Below are 20147 nucleotides of genomic sequence, written 5' to 3'. Positions count from 1 at the left end.
TGCCCTCCAATACAACCTGTAGGAGCCTCTCCTGAAATAGGGCCCCTACGGCAGCAGGTGTACCACGCCTTTGTCGTCATAGCTACAGTGAGAAACGGCTATTATTTAATAAGAGTTTAACACTCAGCTCTGCCTCATCAGGACAGGTTTGATCAGATTTTTATTGGTGATCACGTTTTGTTTTCAAGTGTTGCTGAGTCCTGATTGGTGCTCAGAGGTACATGACATCACCTCTGTGTAACGATGCCCTGCCCACTTTAAACAGCAACAACAACAAAAACAAAAGAAAAACAAAATACAGAAATCTTTTGAGTGAAACAACCACTAATGTTCGAACTTGGGCAGAAAATTGTGTGTTTTTGTAGGACCTCATCTCTGAGTTTGAGTAAAATATGTTTTGAAGGCCTTTAAAGGTCCCATATTTTACACTTTCCCAGTGTTTTTATTTGAAGCAAGAAGATCTACTTGTGCTTTTCACAAGAAACATCTCAACGTACTTTTACATCTCCTCTCTCAGGCTTCTCTCTAGTAACAATCAAATAAAAATATGTTAGATTTCAGGTAAACACATTATGCAATATGGGACCTGTAACAGTATCACAAAGCGACTCATTTGCAGACACCTCATTAGCATCCTCTTGCCTCTCGTGGCTCGATGTGTCAGTGCAGTCTGACTGTGTAGTGCTGAAAGTCCCAATTAAAAGCCACTTCGGCGGCGTCTCAGTGCTCTAATTCGAAACATTTGTCCCTAACAAAAGCTTACCCCATGCGTTTCACACTCACTGTGGCTGATGAAGCAAACCATTGTGAAATACTTTGTGCGTAATCTCGAGCTGATCTTGAGTAACATGCTGCTGTCTTATCACAGGAAAAAGGAGTTTTCAAAGGAAGGCGACACACAGTTTACCACATGAGAGGGAGAATAATTTCACAAGAAAGCGCTTTTTCTATGATATTTACCTTCGGGTGAACATGTGATTATAGTATAGATTTATTTTTTTTGTGACTTTCCACCATGCAAACACACCTAACGCGTAGATAGCTATGCTCTCCCGGGCAGATTCACAACCTCTCAGAGCAAGAAGGATTATGAGTGAAGTGTGAGAGGCGGTGGTGGTGACGGTGGTTAATATCTGTGGTCGTGCCTTATTGTAGTCATGAAATGTAATCTACAGACCCTGTATCATCTTAGTAAATCATGATGGGAAAGAACTTAAAAAAACAGGTTTAAATATGTAATGTGTTTTTATTCTCACTCAAAGCAAGAAAGGAATTTTTAACACTGTTTTCATCATTTTTATGTAGTTAACTTTCCAAAAATGCCAAGAAATATTAAAAAATATATTATTATTGCTAATAGTGTAGGAGAGAAAAATTAAAACGCACTGTCGAGCCAGATCTTCTGTTCCCTGAGCAGTGATAAACTTTCATATGAAGAAGAAGAATTCAAGAAATCCAGATTTTGTTTTGGGTCTGGTCGTACTGGTGGAACTAAAGGGGGTTTTAATAAACATAACTGTCAGCAGTGTCTGCAGGAGCGCAGCAGGATCCAGTTTACCACAGCAATTATGCTCTGAACGAGGCTGTAGGGGAATGAGTGGAGAGGGCAGGAAAAGCCCCCACAGGTTGCCGTGGAAATCACTCATCTCCCATGACGACGACTCAACCGATGAGAGAGCGAGAGAGAGAGTGTTTTGTTTTTGCCTCCATTTCTGTGTGTGTGTGTGTGTGTGTGTGTCCTAAGCTGTGTTACAAATTCCAGTGGGGAGAGACATTACAGCTTGACAGCACAGGGACATAAAAACAGAATATTGCAGAGCATGCACACGTGCACACACACACACACACACACACACACACACACACACACACACACACCTTCACACCTTCACTCAGACACACAAGATTTTGTTTAAATTTCTTTTAAAATGTCTTGAAATTTTTTTTATAAAATCTTAAATAGATTGCATCTGCATGCACATTAGGTCCTCAGAGGCACTGTTACAGGCACACGTGGTCCTCACACACACACACACACACACACACACACACACACACACACACACACACACACACACACACACACACACACACACACACACACACACAAACATCCATCATATCTGATGTGTGTGAGTGTGGGGAGACAAGATTAAACAGCACTGTGTGATCATCAGGGATAATCACCAGACACACACACACACACACACACACACACACACACACACACACACACACACACACACACACACACGCCACACCATATTTCATCTTCGCCTATCTCCTCCCATCTTTACTCTCTCCTTTTTCTGGCCCCACCTGCACCCTTACATCCTCTTTCCTCTCCTCCTCTCCTCTTCCCTTTCCCCTCCTTAACTTTCATTTCTCCTCCTCTCCTTTCGTTCCTCTCCTTTAATTTCCTTTCCTTTCCTTTTCTTTCCACTCATCTCTCCTCTCACCACTTCCCCTCTCTTCTTCTTCTTCTCTTCCTTCTGTCTCCTCTCGTCTCCATCTTTCTCCACCCATCTCCTCTATTTCAAATGTAAAACCTTTATTTGCACGACTGTTTGCAACAGTGCAAATAAAAACAAACAAAAAAAGCATGGATGTGATGAACAACATTGACGACAAGCTAATCACATAAGAAGAACCTTCCACCTCTTCTCCATCTATCTCTCTCTGGCTGAGAGACTTATCTGTTCATTCGGCTGTGTGTGTGCGCCACGTGTGCCAAACAGTGTGTGTCTGTGTATGTGAGGATTATGCTGCATCAGAGCCAGATTTGGTCCGTATGCTCCGAAGAGCGCACACACACACACACACACACACACACACACACACACACACACACACACACACACACACACACACACACACACACACACACACACACCCATCTCCTCTACCAGCAGCAGCAGATTATGTGTCCTTCAGCGCACAAACCTCACGGGCAGCGGCCAAAAACTGGATGATATTTCAGAAACACATTAACATACGAACATGAAATGTGGCAAAAGTTGAAGAAATGTGTGTGTTTGTGTGTGTGTGTGTGTGTGTGCGTGTGTGTGGAGATAGAAAGTGTGTGTTGTGTCTGGCTGTCTCTCCATCTGTCCATCTAAAGTACGAAGCAGTGTCAGTGTTTTTTTCACATATCACTGGTGTGTGTGTATCTATTAATAAATGCACAGAGGTACATGAGACAGGATGTGGTCGCCATGGTGCAAAGTCCGCCCACGCCTTGTTCTGACTCTGTGTGTGTGTGTGTGTGGTCAGACGTTGTGTTTATGCATGACAGATGATGCAAGCAGTTCCTATTTCAAATGATGCGTCTCGCTGTGTTACTTGCCGTTTCTTGCGTAACAAAAGTTGTCAAGGACAATGGGTTGACACTTACGCACTCACTCACTCACTCACTCTCTCTCTCCCTCCCTCACACACACACACACACACACACACGGAGGAAGCCTGTTCAATGAAGAAAATGCCCAGATGAAAACAGTGCTAAATTGAACTTTTTACTGTGTGTGTGTGTGTGTGTGTGTGTGTGTGTGTGTGTGTGTGTGTGTGTGTGTGTGTGTGTGTGTGTGTGTAAGCGTGACTCTGTGTGTTTCCTTACATTTCCAAGCTGAAGGTTGACTTGAAAGTCGGCCTGTTACCATGGCAACCCTGCATGCCTTTGCGTTACCAAGTTTAAATGTCAGGAAGCAAAAAGAGAAAATTTGTGTAATTAACAACACCAGACCTGGGTCGGCTATTATTTGCAAACGATACTGTGTTTGTTTTAGCCACCTCCGAGCTCCAGATGGGTGGGGTTTACAGCATCAGGATGATTCACTTGGCATCTGCCGGAGTCTTAAGCATAAAACATTCTCACAGATGTGTTTCGGTTCTGCTCAAACAGCTTTGAATGTGTTTACCTGTTAAACCCCACCTGTGTGGTGCTGCAAAGCTAATTCATAAAAAAATAATTTCCCTAATATAAAACCCTACAATGACTTTTGTATGTTTTAATTGTGGACACACACACACACACACACACACACACACACACACACACACACAGGTGGGAGGCTGTGAAGAGTTAAAACTGAGCTTAATCTGACAGAAACAAATGACTGCACCACTTTCTCCTGTTTCTCGTCTTTCATGTTCCTCTCTAATGCTTCTGTCGCTCCTCTCCTTCCTGAGCCCTCGTTCCATTTCCAGTCTTGCCGTTTCCCTCGCTGTGCACCCCCATCACCTTGCCCCTCTCCTCTGTTTTCCCGCCCCAGCTCTTTCTCAGTCTGCCATCTGCTGGAGAAAACGAACAACTGCGCCGCTGTGAAACCACAGCTGGTGACTTTGAGGCAGCTTCATTCGGCATTCCAGCGATGTCCACCCAGGGACGGCGAGCCCTCATGATTACAAAAACATGGCCGTGTTGGAAAGGTCAGGGGGTTCAGTGTCTGCAACAGTCAGCGGGCGTTTGCTTTAATTAGCTCTGGCACAGACACACCTGAAAGTGTCTCTGTGCTGGTTCCAGTTACTCATGAATAAACAGCTGCTGAGTTCTCTGTCCTTTAAAACACATTATTTTACAGATAATTCAAGGCAAAAATTTTAAAGAATAAAACGTATAAACTTGAAATCAGTCATGTTAAATGTTCAATGTTCGTGCATTTATAAAGATATGATTTAAAGTCACCGTGATACTTAGGCTTTATTTACAGTACGTAACATCATGTGATCTGGTCTTCCCTGAAATTATGACGTTTGACATATGACATTTCTTGTGAACCCCCTTTAGTTCCCCTCATTAAAGAGGAACTAATGCTTTCTCTGTCAATTCAAATGACTTATGAATAAACAGTCATCGTCCATTGTTTATAAAACAATACAAGCTTTATATAAAGTCTAAACATTTAGTATCTCACAAAGCCAGATGGTTCTGTCTAGGAAAAAAAAAAGTAATATTATTTGAAACACTTTTATTTTGAAAGCCAAGACTCATAACTTTAAATAAGAATCAGAAATGAGACTTAGATAAAATTTCATGAACCGAAACTATATATTTACAGCATGTTACACTGTTTTTTTTCTATGTCTTAAAAGCAGTCTCCACAAAAAACTAGTTCTACTACTTACAGCATTTATAAGAAATGTTATTGTCTGAGTCACTGTGGGATCTTGATGTAGTGACTGTATGTGTGCAGGTACTGGTGAGAAAAAGAAAGGACAGTCCAGAACATATCACAAGAGTAATACTTTATATCCGTGAGTTTTAAGGCTGCAAATTCTGCAAGATAAGATTTTGCAACTCTCTGGGACAGATAAGTTCTTTATCCCTTGTCCTGATGACCCTGGGGTAAACAATTAACTAACCCTGTTCATGTTATGAGTTACCAGGAATGTTTTCTTGCCTGTATTTTATTGTGTTGCTTCTAAAGAGCCTTCTTCTACTTTACAGCAATCATTTTGCCAGGACTCTCTGTTTTAGGCCCAGCTCCAACGCAGCGGTCTCATTGACATAAATGGAGACGCTGTTCTTAATGATGTCGTGGTAGTGTTTGTCCGAGCATGGCCCAGGGTCTGGCCGTTTTTCAAACCTGCACCTGTAAAGCTCTGTACTTGAATGGGAGGGAGGAAGGAGCAGTATTTTTTTAGCGAAGGAGGTTAACATAGCATTAGTGTAAGATTTCAGAGAAGGGCTGAAAGACAAAGGGAGCGAGACAGGGGCATGTTTGTATTTGTCAGATAGGATCTCGCTCCGGGTTACTTCTACTTTTGTTTTGGACGTTAAAGAAAGTGTGTGGCGTGTGAATACACTGCAGAAGAGGAGTGTATCTTGCTAAGGGCCAAGTCTGCACACCAAATTAAAATGCTGAGGATGTTTATACTGTACCTGTCCCACGCCTTCTTCTTCTTGCTTTCAAAATAAAACGTATACATTTGTCCATAACTCAAATTTTAGCTCAGTTTGCTGCAAAAAAAAACAAAAAAGAAACAAACAAAAAAAACAATTAGGAATCTCATTAACAGCAAATTAAGTTCTCAACATCAATGTGGCAAAGCTGTACCAATGTTCACCTCAACGTATTTAGCTTTGTCTGGTGCTAACAGGCTGAGAATCTGTGTAAGTTAATAATTTCATAATGTTAAAACATATTAATTGAGACTTTACTAATGAAGTAGCATGAACTCCGTGTCTGCTCTTTCTCCCTTCAGGGGAAACTCTGCAGCACAAATGGTCTAGACAGAGACACCATGCCTGTTATCAGAGTCATTTCACATCAATAGCTTTGCTACATGACTCATTAAAGTTGCTGATGGAAGCTGTTTGACCTGATTCTGAATTTGTTTAACCAGTAATAACTTGGATGGCGGGTGCTTCAAAAAAAAACAAAAAAAACAAAAAAAACAACAACTTTTGGAGAGAAAAAGTGAGAAGAGAAAAAAAATAGTGAAGGAAGCTGAGGGGGCAAGACAGAGGGACGGAGAGAGAGAGAGAGAGAGAGAGAGAGAGAGAGAGAGAGAGAGAGAGAGCTGGTGTCAGTGAGCGAGTCTGCAGGGAACAGCATGTTTCTGCTCATTAAAGACAGAATGATATGCCGACTGGCAGAAAACACACACACACACACACACACACACACAAACGCGCGCTCAAACACACTCACACACTTGCTGGAATTTGCCTTGGCAGATGAGACACTGATCTGACACTGAAAGCAGTCCGATGACAGAGCGTAGGCAGCAGAGCGCAGACACACACACACACACACACACACACACGCACACACACACACACACACACACACACACACACACACAGAGTCAGGACAGCTCATACAGGCTGGCAGGACATGAGTTTGTGTGATCACAGTGACGTCTCCAGCTAACATTATCCTCCCCATCATTTCGACATGACTGGACTGAATATGCACCGATCAGCCACAACATTCAAACCTGGATGTTTGTGCGTGTTTGTGCATTCTTGTATGTTTTCGTGTCTTTTTGTGCCTTAAATCAGTGTTGAAGAGCAGAACAGCTATTATCCTGTGTGTGTGTGTGTGTGTGTGTGTGTGTGTGTGTGTGTGCTCATGTAAGAACAAGCCTATTTCCTTGAGGCTATAAATAGAACTTGAGGAACCTGTCTGACTGCCGATGCGTGCACTCACACACACACACACACACACACACCCCTCCTCTCAGGTGTGTGTCACTCAAGGTAGGGAAGAGCTCATTTGCATGCTTTAGGTTGTGTGTGTGCGGGAGATAGAGTGTGTGTGTATAAGACAGACACACATATGTAAAAGAGGTGTGTCCTGCAGCACACCTGAGGGGGCGTGGCTACCTCGCAAGGGAAGTTTGAGAGGGAGGAAGTAGGTTTGTATTGTTTGAGGAACTGCTGGTGTGGAAGGAGAGCTACAGCAGAGGTGGGGCAAGGCAGGGAGGGAGTTGAGAGAAAAGTTTATATAGACAAAGTAAAAAGAAGATTTCAGAACTTTTTTAAAGTAGTAGAAGAAGAAAAGATGGGAAGAAACCAGTGCTAATAGGTCCAGAAAAGTTTAAAGAGGAATTTCTTCTCTACCTCCTGAAACCATCTTCTGGCAGCAGGGGACAAACACCGTTCAGATTGATTCTGCAATACTCGCGAGGGTATTGCTCACCAAGCACAGGAAGTGAGGTCATCAGCGCGTGCCGCCAAATGCTGGGGTTGTGTCGGGCCAGTGGGTGCTGCTTTGCGCCCCTGTTGTTTGGCTATGAGGGAGGAGGGGAACAGGGGGAGGACAGCCGGCTCAGCCACGAGGACCATCTGAACGCCAGTCACATCCAGAAGTTGCAGGAGAGTCGGCTGGTGGAAGAGGTCAGTGTGTGAGAGAACATCCAAGTGGACCCGTGAAGGATAGAAACAGGAGGTCAAAATGAGGAGATTGAGTGGTAAATTTCCCAGAATTTCCCAGTTTGGGATCAATAAAATAAATCAATCAATCTATCTATCAATGTAAATCCACATTTTAAAGGTTGTTCCTTGCCTTCACACTCAGACTTAGTTGGTGTATTGTAGTTTTAATAGTTGGTTTCACTCTGACAGGCTCCTTTTGAGTGTTTGCTGTGGTATTTACACTCCTGTCTATGTGCTGTTTCGTCATCGCATCCAAACAGAAACTTTTTTTTTTTTTTTTTTTTTACACCTTTGTCACCTTTCAAATCTTAAAAGGATAAAGCTGGCAGCGTTCTGCGTTGTTATTTTCAACGAGTCCCACAAAGAGACCAAAAGACTTCCCTACTGTGGCACTACAGCCGATTCATTCACACTGACAATGTGGAGTTTTAAAAGCAAAGAAGTTGACTGGGAATCCCAACAATAGGGGACTGTTGTCCGAGCATACAGATGTTTATTCATCTATTTCTTTCAATTTAAAGTAGTTGAGAAATGAGTCATTTTTAAAGAACTCAGTTCATCTTTTCTGCCATTGCGCCCCGATCTGTAGCAGCTATTGTTCATCACAGGAAATCACACTGGTTGGCAAACTGTCCTCAACTTCAAGTTCTGCTTTTTCATCAGCCGAAAAGCTTGATGAATGTCCACGTGTTGGTCTGCGGGTCACTCAGCTGTCTGGGGAAACAAAGCGAATCTCAAAGATTTGTTGACCGAGCGTTTACACTGCGACCGCTGAAGGTCAGCCAGTCATCCAGATGTTTCTTTTCACAGATGTGTGTGAAAGAAAAAGAGAGAGAGAGCAAAGGGTTGAATCAGTCAGGTGTGTGTGCCGCTGCGCCTCAGAGCTCTGTTTGTCTGTGTGTGCATTTTGCAGATGAGTAAGCATGTGTGTTAATGCGCACTTGTGTGAATATCCACTTCACGGCTTTTTCAGTGCATGTGTGTGTGTGTGTTTGTGTGTGCACATCAGGCCTACTGGGGATGATTGTTGTGATGTAATTAGTCCTGCTCTAATGAATACACTGATCTGTCTGACAACATCTCTCAGCCCCGAGAGGAGAGGAGAAAACACCATCGTGGGCGTGGCTACGCTGTGACCGCAGGCTGGTGCAGAACCTGACCTTTGCATGCAATATATGTAGTGTTTATACAGCCATATGTGCCGTCCCCATGTGCTGTTTGCTTTGCTGATATGCCTCTGTGCGCAGCACAACTAGTCAATCAGGAGGAGGCCAGACATTTTAATTAATCACCCTGCCAGGCCACTTGACTGAGAACACATGATCATGTACAGAAATGGCCTTGAGGAGGAGCGATGAGAAGGTCACACATGTTGGAGCCACGCTTACATGTGCATAATAACGAGACTGTTGCAAGTAAACGAAGTCTGGTTGGTTCCATATCACCAGTAATCCTCTGTATGGGGTTAAACACTGAGGATAAACTCAGTTATTGTGGTTATTTTTATTAATTGGAGAATAAGGAATATGTAAAAAAAAAAAAAAGTGTGTTGTTTTCAAAATGCTAACTTGTGCAGTTGCTTTTACTAATCCAGCTTCCACTGGTTTCCAAGAAGTGAGTGTAGCTGCACCGATGCGCATGTGAACGCAGCCTTTCACACACACACGCACACGCACGCACACACACACACACACACACACACTCACTCACCTTTTATCTGCAGGAGAGGTTTGGCTTTTACTGTAGGGCTGAGGTCCGTTAGCATTTCATCAAATCTGAATGCCTTTGAATCATTTATTGCTCTCAGCAGCTGCACGCTAAGTCAGGAGGAACCGTTTTAGGCTAAAACTCAAACATGGAAACATAGAATTCAAGCTTGAGTTTAGCTAAATGCCTGAAAGATACTTTCAGCTTCTGAAGAAAGCAAACTAGCCAAATGTTAGCAGCGGGTCACAGGATGTGAACCAACTACCTCTCTCTAGAGGTGCAGTGAACACACTTGGATTACAACATCCTGAGTTGGATCTAACTTCCGGTTTGTCCTTCACCTATATCAGTGGTTGCTATGTCATTAGCTGCTTTTGTCAAACAAAAACACACTGATTAGCTCCTTGACTGACAGTTCCCCTTGGCGTTTCTGGGGCAACCACGGATATATCTGATTGGTGGAGCAGGAGTGTCCCACCTCGCCATTATCTCCGACGTGTCAGGTGGTTCAGTCAAAGAGACCTTTACACCTGGTTGTTTGTATGCTTTTCTTCTTTCTTCTTCCTCCTCAAGGCATTGCCAGTTCTTTTGTTAATTCTCTTTCATGCCAACTCTCCAGAGTCTCTTGTTTGCTGTAATTCCTCCATCTTGCCTTTTTGTGTTGCGTTGTTTGTTTCTCTTCCCGCTCTTCGTCGCTGCCACAGCTCGGTTTCCTACTCCTATCTCCTCTCGCTAATGAGCCATGCCATCAGGCTATCCATCTTTTTTTTTTTTTTTTTCCCCCACCATCAATCATTTCCTCTCTTTCTTTCTTCCCCCTCTCTTTCTCTCTGGCAGTGCGACAGTAAGAGATTTGCTGTCCCTCAGGGCATAAAAGCAAATTTACTCTAAGAAAGAAACATGCACTGCGAGGGCACAAGAAGCTGTATGTGCCATTGCAAAGCGGGATATCTCACGGACGCACAAACACACACACACACAGCTGAGGAATGAGCTTGTGATGGAGCGATGAATTAAATTTATCACTGGTCTGGTGGTGCCTCTGACTTGTATTACTCCCTCTATTCAGGCAGCCAAGGCCATTACTGCAAAGATAGAGGGGCAGAGAAAGTGACACAGAAATGCAGAAGATGAAGTGGAAAGTGAAAAAAAACAGGAAGATGGATGAGTGACAGTGAGAGAGAGAGAGAGAGAGAGGCAGGAAGAGAGGGAAGCATTTAACAGAAATAATGCAGCCAAAAGAGAGACAGATCAACCAATGTAAAGACAGATTATAAACAGATGTCCTTTTCCGACCTCTTCTGATCTCTATCTTGATCGGAAGAGGTTGTAGAACAGGTGCTTTATGGGAAACTTGCATACAAATGCCAGTCATGCAAGTTATTACTCTTCTCTTTCTCTCAAGTGTATCCAGTATAGTCATCTATGTATTTATTAATCCTCTTTCCTTCTTTGCTGACTTTCCCTCTCTTGTAGTTGTATTTATATACTGCTAAAGGAATTGGCCTTCATGCTAGTCGCTCTAAGATAAAATTCAAGACACACTTGGCCAACTGGCCAGCTGCTGTACTCGATATAGTAATGTACAAGACGTCAGCAACACAGTTCACAGGCTAAACAAGATCAGATATAAGTAACTTGAAAACTAAGTATTGTTCAAGCACAAAACTTTAGCACTGTACTCGTTAGCAACTAGATTTTAGCTACTAGCTAGAAAACTTTAACAAATCTGACCAAGCCAACATTTGATACTTCATACTCTTTCATTTTTGTCAATAAGTATAATGGTTCAATCCCCAGCTGTAACATGAGCTAGAAATGTCACTGAGCTAATCTGAAAAAACACTTGTTTTACCTAATGGGCCATTTCAACTTGATAATTTAATTCAAAAACCGTAATGCCTCGACAACAACATTAATTACAACCGTGTCATTGTTCTGTATAGTAACAGTAATTTTGCTCTTTTTTTCCTGGGGCTTAAGAGACCATTAATTTTGCTAGCATAGGGTTAATGAGGAAATGCAGACAAACAACAGACATAATTAGAGCAAAACCTAGTTATGAATTGTTCCATTTTTGTAGTCAGTGAACATTACATCCAGCAGAACAACACATGGCTTGGTATTTCAGTGAGTAATGATCCAAACCTCAAACTAGTTAGTAAAAGAAGAATTTCTAATTTTAAAAAAAGAATTTCATTTAATGTTTTATATATTTTTGCTTTCCCACACACTTTCAGTTTCTCTCTTTTACATTCAGGGGCCCTCACTCTCTCTCTCTCGCCCTGCTGTCGGATCGCGGGTTGTTGGTCGTTGTCATGCAGGTGCTGAGCCTCGTGTCTGAGTCTTGAATTTTTCCCTCGGGGCAGATTTCCGGATCACTCTGCTGAGCCGGCTGCTCCCGGTCCGCCGCGTCTGGCCCGAGAGGTTTAGGAGTTTACACTGGAAAAGCAACATACCTGTGTAATGGAAAGCACCAGAACATCTTTTGTCATTGCCACAGTGGAATCTGGCAATCTGCCGCTGGTTTGGAGATAACGAAACCAACATCCTCTCACCTCTCTCCCACTTTTCCTTTCAGCACTTCGTTGTCGTATCAGTCTGCGGTGACAAAACTGTGTTCCACATCAAAAAAAGTCTGACCCTTGTGCTTCATAAGACTGAGAGCTTTTTATGTTTATACCATAGCTATTTCAGCCTGTTACACTGTTAAATCCGTGCATAAAACAAACCACAAAACAACTAAGCAGCAGCAGTCAGCTAAATTACATAAATATGAATATGATTACTCTGAATTTTATTTCCATGAGGGGGCTGTGGAAATTACACAGTTATATTTGGAGATAGTATTATAACAGTCAGTCAAACATTAAAAACTGAGTTGCAGCTCTTAAAATGAGCAGCCTGATGGTAGAGTACTCAGAAGCTCTATTTCAACATGTGTTTGCATACTTAGAGACACAGTTCACTTTTGCCCACAGATCTTAGTGGCAGTGCAGGTTGCGCAAGCTGATTCATTACAGATGATGTGAAGAATCTGTAAGGCATTTGTTCTAGAGGCTTATGCAAAAGAGCTGCACGATTAGTCATCCGGAGTTGTATCTAATAAAGCGGGGCACATTTTCAGGTCTTACAGAAATATGTTGAATATGTTAATGTTCTTATCTTCTCTTGAATTCTGTGTATAGGTTATTTTAGCTCCTCCTTCCTGTTTTTGAGAACATATTGGGCATTGCTACACAGACATTTCATCATGCCGTATGTGTGAAAAGCCCTGATATTGTAGACGGTGCTTTCTGCCATGAAACTATGCGGGCGACACACGTGCAGAGCCACACACTGATGCAGGTTATCTCATGGGAAAGTCACTGGCTTGTCATAGAGGCTGATCTAATGAAATCTGCTCGTGCAGCAATGTTGTTATATTAGATAATAAACTTGCAGGTATGGAGCGAGCCCTCAGTAACGTGATCGGAGATTTAAGACTGTATTTGTGTGTCTTTGTGTGTGTATGGGTGTGTGCGTGTATCACCGGGCCTGGGTATCCTTTCATTTGAGAAATGAGGAGAAATGAGGATCTCCATGGCGACCCCTTATCTCAAGTTGATTACCCATGGTGCATTCTGTCCTCTTAAGGCATGTACTCATAAATAGAGAGAGTGAAAGAACAAGTGCATGATAAGCAGAGGCACTGATGAGGATAAAGGGAAATAACAGCCACCACAGTACAATCATTTGGGGGTTTCAGCAAAGCAAAACCCATGGTATCGAATCAGATCGTGCGTCCTGGGCGTGTGAGTAATAACCTCCTACCCTGCTGCATCACCTCATCGCTCTTGTTCCACATTCACTGTACAAGACATTACCTCATTAACGCTCCTCTTTACTCAGTGCATACTGACACTCAGCCAAACCCAGCTTCCTTATTTCCTTGTTGGCCAGACAAGTGTGCTGTTTGTGGACACTGGGGAAATATTTACAGAGGTCCCCTGACTTTCCCACATCTGGTCATGAATTAGTAACAGGAATTTCAGAAAAATCACCGTAAAGTACTTTTTTAAAAAATGCAAAAAACACTTGCTTAGTCCTTTAAGTAAATGTTTCTGTGATTGTCTACTCGGCTGACAGATTCAGTCAACACCTCTCTGCTCATCTGAGCAGCTCTCTCTGTGTGTCTGCTGTGTTTCCTCCTAGTGACACTATCCAAACTGTTCTCCTTCTGTTTATGTGTGAACTCCAGGAAGAATAGCTGTCACTTCAGTTATGCAGAGCACCTGGATGAACTAACGTCTGTTTTCTCTTCCTCTTCCCCTCCCATTTTCTCCCCCCCCTCCTTCTTTTTTTGTCCTCTCTGTTTTTCTTCTGACTCTCAATAGAAAAGTGTGAAGGAGGGAATCCTGTTAAAGCAGACCAGCTCCTTCCAGAGATGGAAGAGGAGGTACTTCAAACTCAGAGGGAGGACCCTCTACTATGCCAAAGACTGCAAGGTACAGGAATGTGTGAAGCTGGCTACAGCATTTTGAAATTGACAGACTGTGTTTGGCATTTGTAAGCAATGCAAGTGTGGTTCAGTGAGCTGTGAAACCATAATTGCAAATGGGAAACTGTTCCAAAAGTACACACATTTTTACCCAAGCTATTGAATTACATACAACAGAATGCATTTCATATGATGAAGTGGTGTCAAAGAAAATAAAAAGGGATTTAAATGTGAATTTAAAACAATAAACACCTTTTTTTCCCCCCGACATTAGTCTCTGATTTTTGATGAAGTGGACCTGTCAGATGCCAGTGTGGCCGAGACCAGCACCAAGAACATCAACAATAGCTTCACGGTAAGTAATGCAACAGGTCGCCAAAATGTGGATTAAAGCAGTTCAGAACTGTACACTTGACTTTGTTTAGAAATTAAAATTAATATTTTTAACTTTAAAATCCACAGCTGGGTCAGAAACTAGCAGGCTTTTGGTTTTGCTAGCGACATGGGTCTGTGGGGGGCATTAGGAAATGTGCAGCTAGCATATTGCCTCACAAAGCTACAACGAGGCTGTGGACTCTTAGTCATGTGTTGGTATCATCTCAGTAATGAGTAAATGAGGTGTAGATTTTGGCTGCAGATCAGCTGTTGGTAGCTGTTTTTTCACCAGTTTAATGGGAAATTTTTCACTTCTGTTTTTCACTTTAGCTTTTGAATCCCTGTTTCTTTCCCCTTTTCTCAGGTGATCACACCGTTTCGCAAACTAATGCTATGCGCCGAGAGCAGGAAGGAAATGGAGGACTGGATCGGCGCGCTCAAGTCCGTCCAAAAATGGGAAACCTATGAGGTGAGTTTCTCGTCCCTCTGTCAGTCTCCTTTTAGGTTTCCACATCGTCGTTTATTCTGTCGGCTGACATCGGGGTAGACTAAGAAATGGGCCAAATCTAGTCAGGAGCGTGTCATTTATTTTGATGAGAACATGCCTCACATCTCAGCTCCTCTTCCATCTGTTCCTCACACAGAGTATCCACCTTTTCTCCTGTCTCGGAGGAAAATACTCTCCTCCTCCTTCCAGCTCTTTATTCCTTAATTCTTTCCCTTTTCTCTTACCTGCTTCTCATTGCAGCTCTTTGCGAGCAGATTGATGTCGCTCATGAAAAGAGCCTCTGCTTTAATAGGCTATAAAGGGAGCTGAAGACTGTATGCTGTTATCCAAGCTTTAGTTTATATTCTGCCATGTTTTAGACTTCCAGTGCTCCTCGCAGTTTACAGCAGTGCATTTAGGGTTTTGATTTAAGTCCTTGCCTTAACCGATTCATGCCATCAGTTGCAGCTCAGGTGATGGATAACATCTTCTCCAGAGTAATCCTTCTTTCAGATCCAGCATTTTTGGTATCTGGAGTTACGCAGACTCTCTGAAAAGGGAGACAGAAGTTTGGTTTGACAGTCTTGTCCTGCCAGCTTTTTAGGCACTGTCTGTAGGTGTATTTATCCGTAGGCTGTTCATCTGCAGCATCGATCTCATAGTCTAAACTTGTATGTTTCCCCCCTGAGGCCACAGAGTTTAATATTTGCTGCTGATGTCATTATCTTATCCTTGTATCTACGGTTCCTCTGGCTGTTTAGTACAACAAGAAATCTAAAGAGTCACTGTCCCATCCTGCAATATATCTCCTTCTCCAGGCTACTTATTCTGATGCAGGGCTCTCATGATTCTTGTCCCGTCCTTTGGGCGTTTCCACCTCCAGTTAAGCATGGAGTTCTGATGTCATCGTCCTCTCCTTTCCATATTTTTCTCCCTCCCCAGGCCAGCCAGTTCAACATGGAGCATTTCTCCGGGATGCACAACTGGTACGCCTGCTCGCACGCCAGACCGACCTTCTGCAATGTTTGCAGGGAGGCTCTGCCGGGCGTCACCTCCCACGGCCTGTCCTGTGAAGGTGCACAGACACACACTTACACAAATACACGCATTTGAGGACACGTTTCTTGGAAGATGCACCCAAACAAGCACAAATTTTGAGGGCCAGTACAAGTAACCACTACTATGAGCAATAGTCTCAAAATTGTGGGAATTTTTAAGTCAGTTGCCAAACCACAGCACTGGGAATTTCAATTTCTAAGCAAAATTTTGATGTTGCTTGTTATGAGTCAAAATGCTGTAAACACCAATGTATTTGTTCTTGAAAGAATTAAAATGAACAAAAATATACAAAGACATTTTTTAGTCATGACAAGGGAAACTTGTGTAATTTGAAATATTTAAAAATGCCCCACATATTTAAACATGAATTCATCTTCTATTATAATCATTTATTTAAGTTTGTCCAACATGAAATGTATTTATCTGTCCTCTGCAGTTTGTAAATTCAAGGCTCATAAGCGCTGCGCAGTTCGCTCCACCAACAACTGCAAATGGACCACACTGGCCTCCATAGGGAATGACATCATTGAGGATGAGGAAGGGGTGAGTGATCATGAGAGAGAGATGAGAGAAAGCATGTCAACAACATGTGTTAGAAAGCTTCAGTTTGAATTACAGTTTGTGAGTTAAAGTGTAAAAAACATTACAGATGTCACGTCATTATAATAACAGGACATAAAAAGTGGGAAGATTGTGACGTATGTCTGATGAGCCACGTTTCAGGACAGTTTGTGTCTTGTGTTTTCAGTATTTTTCCATGTTTTTCCCAGGTGTCCATGCCCCACCAGTGGCTGGAGGGCAACCTGCCGGTCAGTGCCAAATGTGTGGTGTGTGACAAGAACTGCGGCAGCGTGCGCCGGCTGCAGGACTGGCGTTGCCTCTGGTGCAAAGCCATCGTAAGTGGGATTGATTTTAGCCTCCGTCCTGTCAAAAAAACTGTCTTGTCAAATCAGTGTTGGTATTTAATGGGACATGGCTGCTAGCTGAGAGGTATTTTCAGTTTAGGTCTGACAATAGAAAGTATTTATTTAAGAAAAAGAGGGGGAGGAGGAGAGAAAGGAAATGGAGCTGATGAATCTGACCCGCCTCAAGCTGCTCCTGTGTGGGGCCATTAACAATGTGTAGTTTGGCCTTTTCAGCTTTGGTAACTAACCCTGTGATGAAAACCCAACTAGGACATTTTAGGACAGTATCACAGGACTCAAACTAACAAAAGTTACTTTAAAGCACTAATGCTCTGTTCCTTTAAAGTTAAAGCTGCACCGCTCAGTATTTTTACAATGGCAGAGGGGGTAAAGACCATATGTAGTGTGAAAGGTGATGATAGCACTGGAGTTCACCTCAGATAAACAGGTCGTTTTAGCTTCTATCAGCTCATTGTTTTGTTTTTATTAGCTCTCATCAGCTAAACCTGACCAGCATTAAACAGACAAAGTTAGGAGTTAGTGGAGACCAGAAGAGAGCTAAAAGACAAGTCCCTGAAACTTGACTCCAAATGAATGCTAATGTTGCTCTGTGCCTTCTAGATGTTTAAACAACCAACTGTTTACTTATGAGGTGTGAGCAGGTGTTGTTCTAGCTCATGACACTGCACCCAAGTCGCCTGAACAATAATTTATGGCATCTTCAAAATGAATTTTTGACAGTTTTTATTTGGATGTTCTGTGACTCAAGACGTTTATACAAGTTTTGCTGAAGCTGTCGTTTGCATTGAGTTCAAAGCAGCACAGAAAACAATCTGTCACAAAGAGAAAATATCTACACTGCTGCAAAGTCCAAAGTGTAGGTGAACGCGCATCTGCAGAGATGTTACTTTACTCTGTCTCACTCGGCTTTGCAAAAGGCTGCATTGCTTTTTTGTGTTTTGCACACATAATGCAAAGTCCTCAGTGCACACACACACTCACATACACATACACAGAAACACACACACACATCCACACAAATGAATCAGGGTAAAGGTTATAGAACTGACATTTGGTGGGTTTCAGAGGGATTTAATGACCTTTCTGCTTCTACCGTAATATAGAATTACTAAGGAGACTACTGACTGTGTGTGTGTGTGTGTGTGTGTGTGTGTGTGTGTGTGTGTGTGTGTGTGTGTGTGTGTGTGTGTGTGTGTGTGTGTGTGTGTGTGTGTGTGCGTGCGTGCACAATTACAGGTCCATAACAGCTGTAAAGAACAAATGGGGAAGGTGTGTCCCTTGGGTCAATGTCGAGTGTCAATCATTCCTCCCACTGCACTTAACAGCATTGACTCAGATGGTGAGACACCTCTTACACCTACACACACACACACTCACACACACACACACACACCTACACACACACACTCACACAGTACAGTAGGTTCAAAGTTCAGGTATGCCACCTTTCAAGTCCAGTGGTGTAAATCCTTTGACTGCACAGGGTGTGACACTGTGACTGACCCTCTGCTGTTCCTCTTGTTGCACAAATTGTTACATTTATGATGTATGTATTTAAAAATGACTATTTAAATTTCTATTTTAAATTTTTAACGTGCTTGGTCAAAGCTTTCTAGCAGAAGAAGAAGAGCAGAAATATTTGGAACATATTTGTCAAATTTAAGGCAGCTTTTGTCTTGTTGCTACATCATGTGGATCCTCGGATTAGATTAAAACAGTATCTGTCATCTGTTCTTATGCAATCATCACAAACTGCTTTCTCAACATGAACTGCAACATTTGAACTTGAATCTGACGGCTAGAAATGTTTTCCATCACAACAACCAAGCTTCTTTTTCAGGCTTTTGGAAAGCCACCTCGGCGTCATGCTCGAGCCCTCTCCTCGTCTTGGTCAACTCCAAAAGTGGAGACAACCAGGGGGTGAAGTTCCTCCGCAAGTTCAAGCAGCTTCTCAACCCAGCTCAAGTCTTTGACCTGATGAACGGAGGACCAGAGCTCGGGTACTTAAGCTCTTTTTTTTTTCTTTTTTTTTTTCTGAAATGCTGTAGTGTGTGTTGGCGCGTTGGCTATTGATGTTGTAATTTTGCTGCCTCTCTCTCTCTCTCCTCATCCTCCCGTCCCATCCCACTCGCTCCTCTCTCAGCCTTCGCCTTTTCCAGAAGTTTGTGACGTTTCGGATCCTGGTGTGTGGAGGAGATGGCAGCGTGGGCTGGGTGCTCTCAGAGCTGGATAAACTCAACCTCCATAAACAGGTGAGAGCGACGAGGTGGAAGAGGAGGAGGATGAGGGGATGATGATATAATACTGATGTATAAGGTAACTGCAGGGAACGCTGATGGGCGAGAAAAGGCAGCGAGTTACCCGCCGTGCTAACGTTTCAAGACAATTTAGCTAAAAAGCATTGAAAATAAACAATTTTTCACATGGGTTCATATGTCCGTCATCTTGAAATCTAAAATGCAGATTGACAAATATTAAAAATCTGGAGTGTAATGTTTGCAGACGTCTCAACTGAATTCAAACCAAAAAGGAAATGGATCAGAGTGGCTGAACTAATGCATTAATGTCATTGAATTAATCAGGATTAATGAATGCCGTGTTGGATAACATGGTTTTTATTTTAAATTAGCATCTCATTTGGATAAATAAATGCCATATCAAATCAGTCTGAATAATTTTTGGTCATGTCAGACTCGTCCGATTCACCAGTGTGTCAGGAGTCAGCCAGTCTGATGTTTCTCTCTTGAGACTAATATCAAATATTTCACACTGTTTCGACACATCACAGTGCTGTACATGATCATCATCTGATTTTTCTCTGAGATACAAGATGTTGTAATTAGAAGTAATTTATTTATTTTTTGTCCTTGAGGCTGAAATTTGGGAGCAGAGTGATATTTGGTCTCCAGTTATCATGTTTTCAGTTTGATTGTTCATCTTAACAATATTGTAAATGTTCTGACAAAACCCTGATGAATAATTCATCTTACTATCACTGTCTTGATTTAAAACCTTTAAAAAAAATAATATAAAGACTTTATAGGTGCATCTGCAACTTGTTTGTGCAGCCTGTTTGTGCCCCTAAATTATCAATGTAGGGAAGCTGACTGAACATTGTATCCTTTATTGCATCTGTGTAAAATCGCTCACTGTGATTTAAGAAACCAGATCCAAACATGATGCTGAAGTAATTAAATGTTTAATTAAAACGCTGAGTTTGGGTCTACAAGT

At 42.4% G+C, this 20147-nt stretch overlaps 1 protein-coding gene across 5 annotated transcripts in view; it reads left to right on the top strand.

The window, feature by feature from the left end:
• Positions 1 to 20147, top strand: part of LOC139606765 (diacylglycerol kinase delta) — a 67033-nt gene that overhangs the window by 28760 nt on the left and 18126 nt on the right. For 4 of the 5 annotated variants that reach the window (XM_071459097.1, XM_071459096.1, XM_071459100.1 and 1 more), the window contains exons 4-12: positions 13966 to 14076; positions 14344 to 14424; positions 14809 to 14913; positions 15874 to 16006; positions 16427 to 16533; positions 16761 to 16886; positions 18153 to 18255; positions 18757 to 18916; positions 19060 to 19168. In XM_071459097.1, coding sequence (XP_071315198.1) covers positions 13966 to 14076; positions 14344 to 14424; positions 14809 to 14913; positions 15874 to 16006; positions 16427 to 16533; positions 16761 to 16886; positions 18153 to 18255; positions 18757 to 18916; positions 19060 to 19168 — 1035 coding nt within the window. Of the gene's footprint in view, positions 1 to 7371; positions 7844 to 13965; positions 14077 to 14343; positions 14425 to 14808; positions 14914 to 15873; positions 16007 to 16426; positions 16534 to 16760; positions 16887 to 18152; positions 18256 to 18756; positions 18917 to 19059; positions 19169 to 20147 lie in introns of those variants that run through there. The other variant, XM_071459099.1, reaches the window with a different exon arrangement.

Source organism: Trachinotus anak, unplaced genomic scaffold, assembly GCF_046630095.1.
Source record: "Trachinotus anak isolate AG129_WGS33_773 ecotype Australia unplaced genomic scaffold, CSIRO_AGI_Tana_v1 ptg000023l, whole genome shotgun sequence".
In the NCBI taxonomy this organism is placed as follows: Eukaryota; Metazoa; Chordata; class Actinopteri; order Carangiformes; family Carangidae; genus Trachinotus; species Trachinotus anak.
This window is presented reverse-complemented; position numbering and strand designations above follow the sequence as displayed.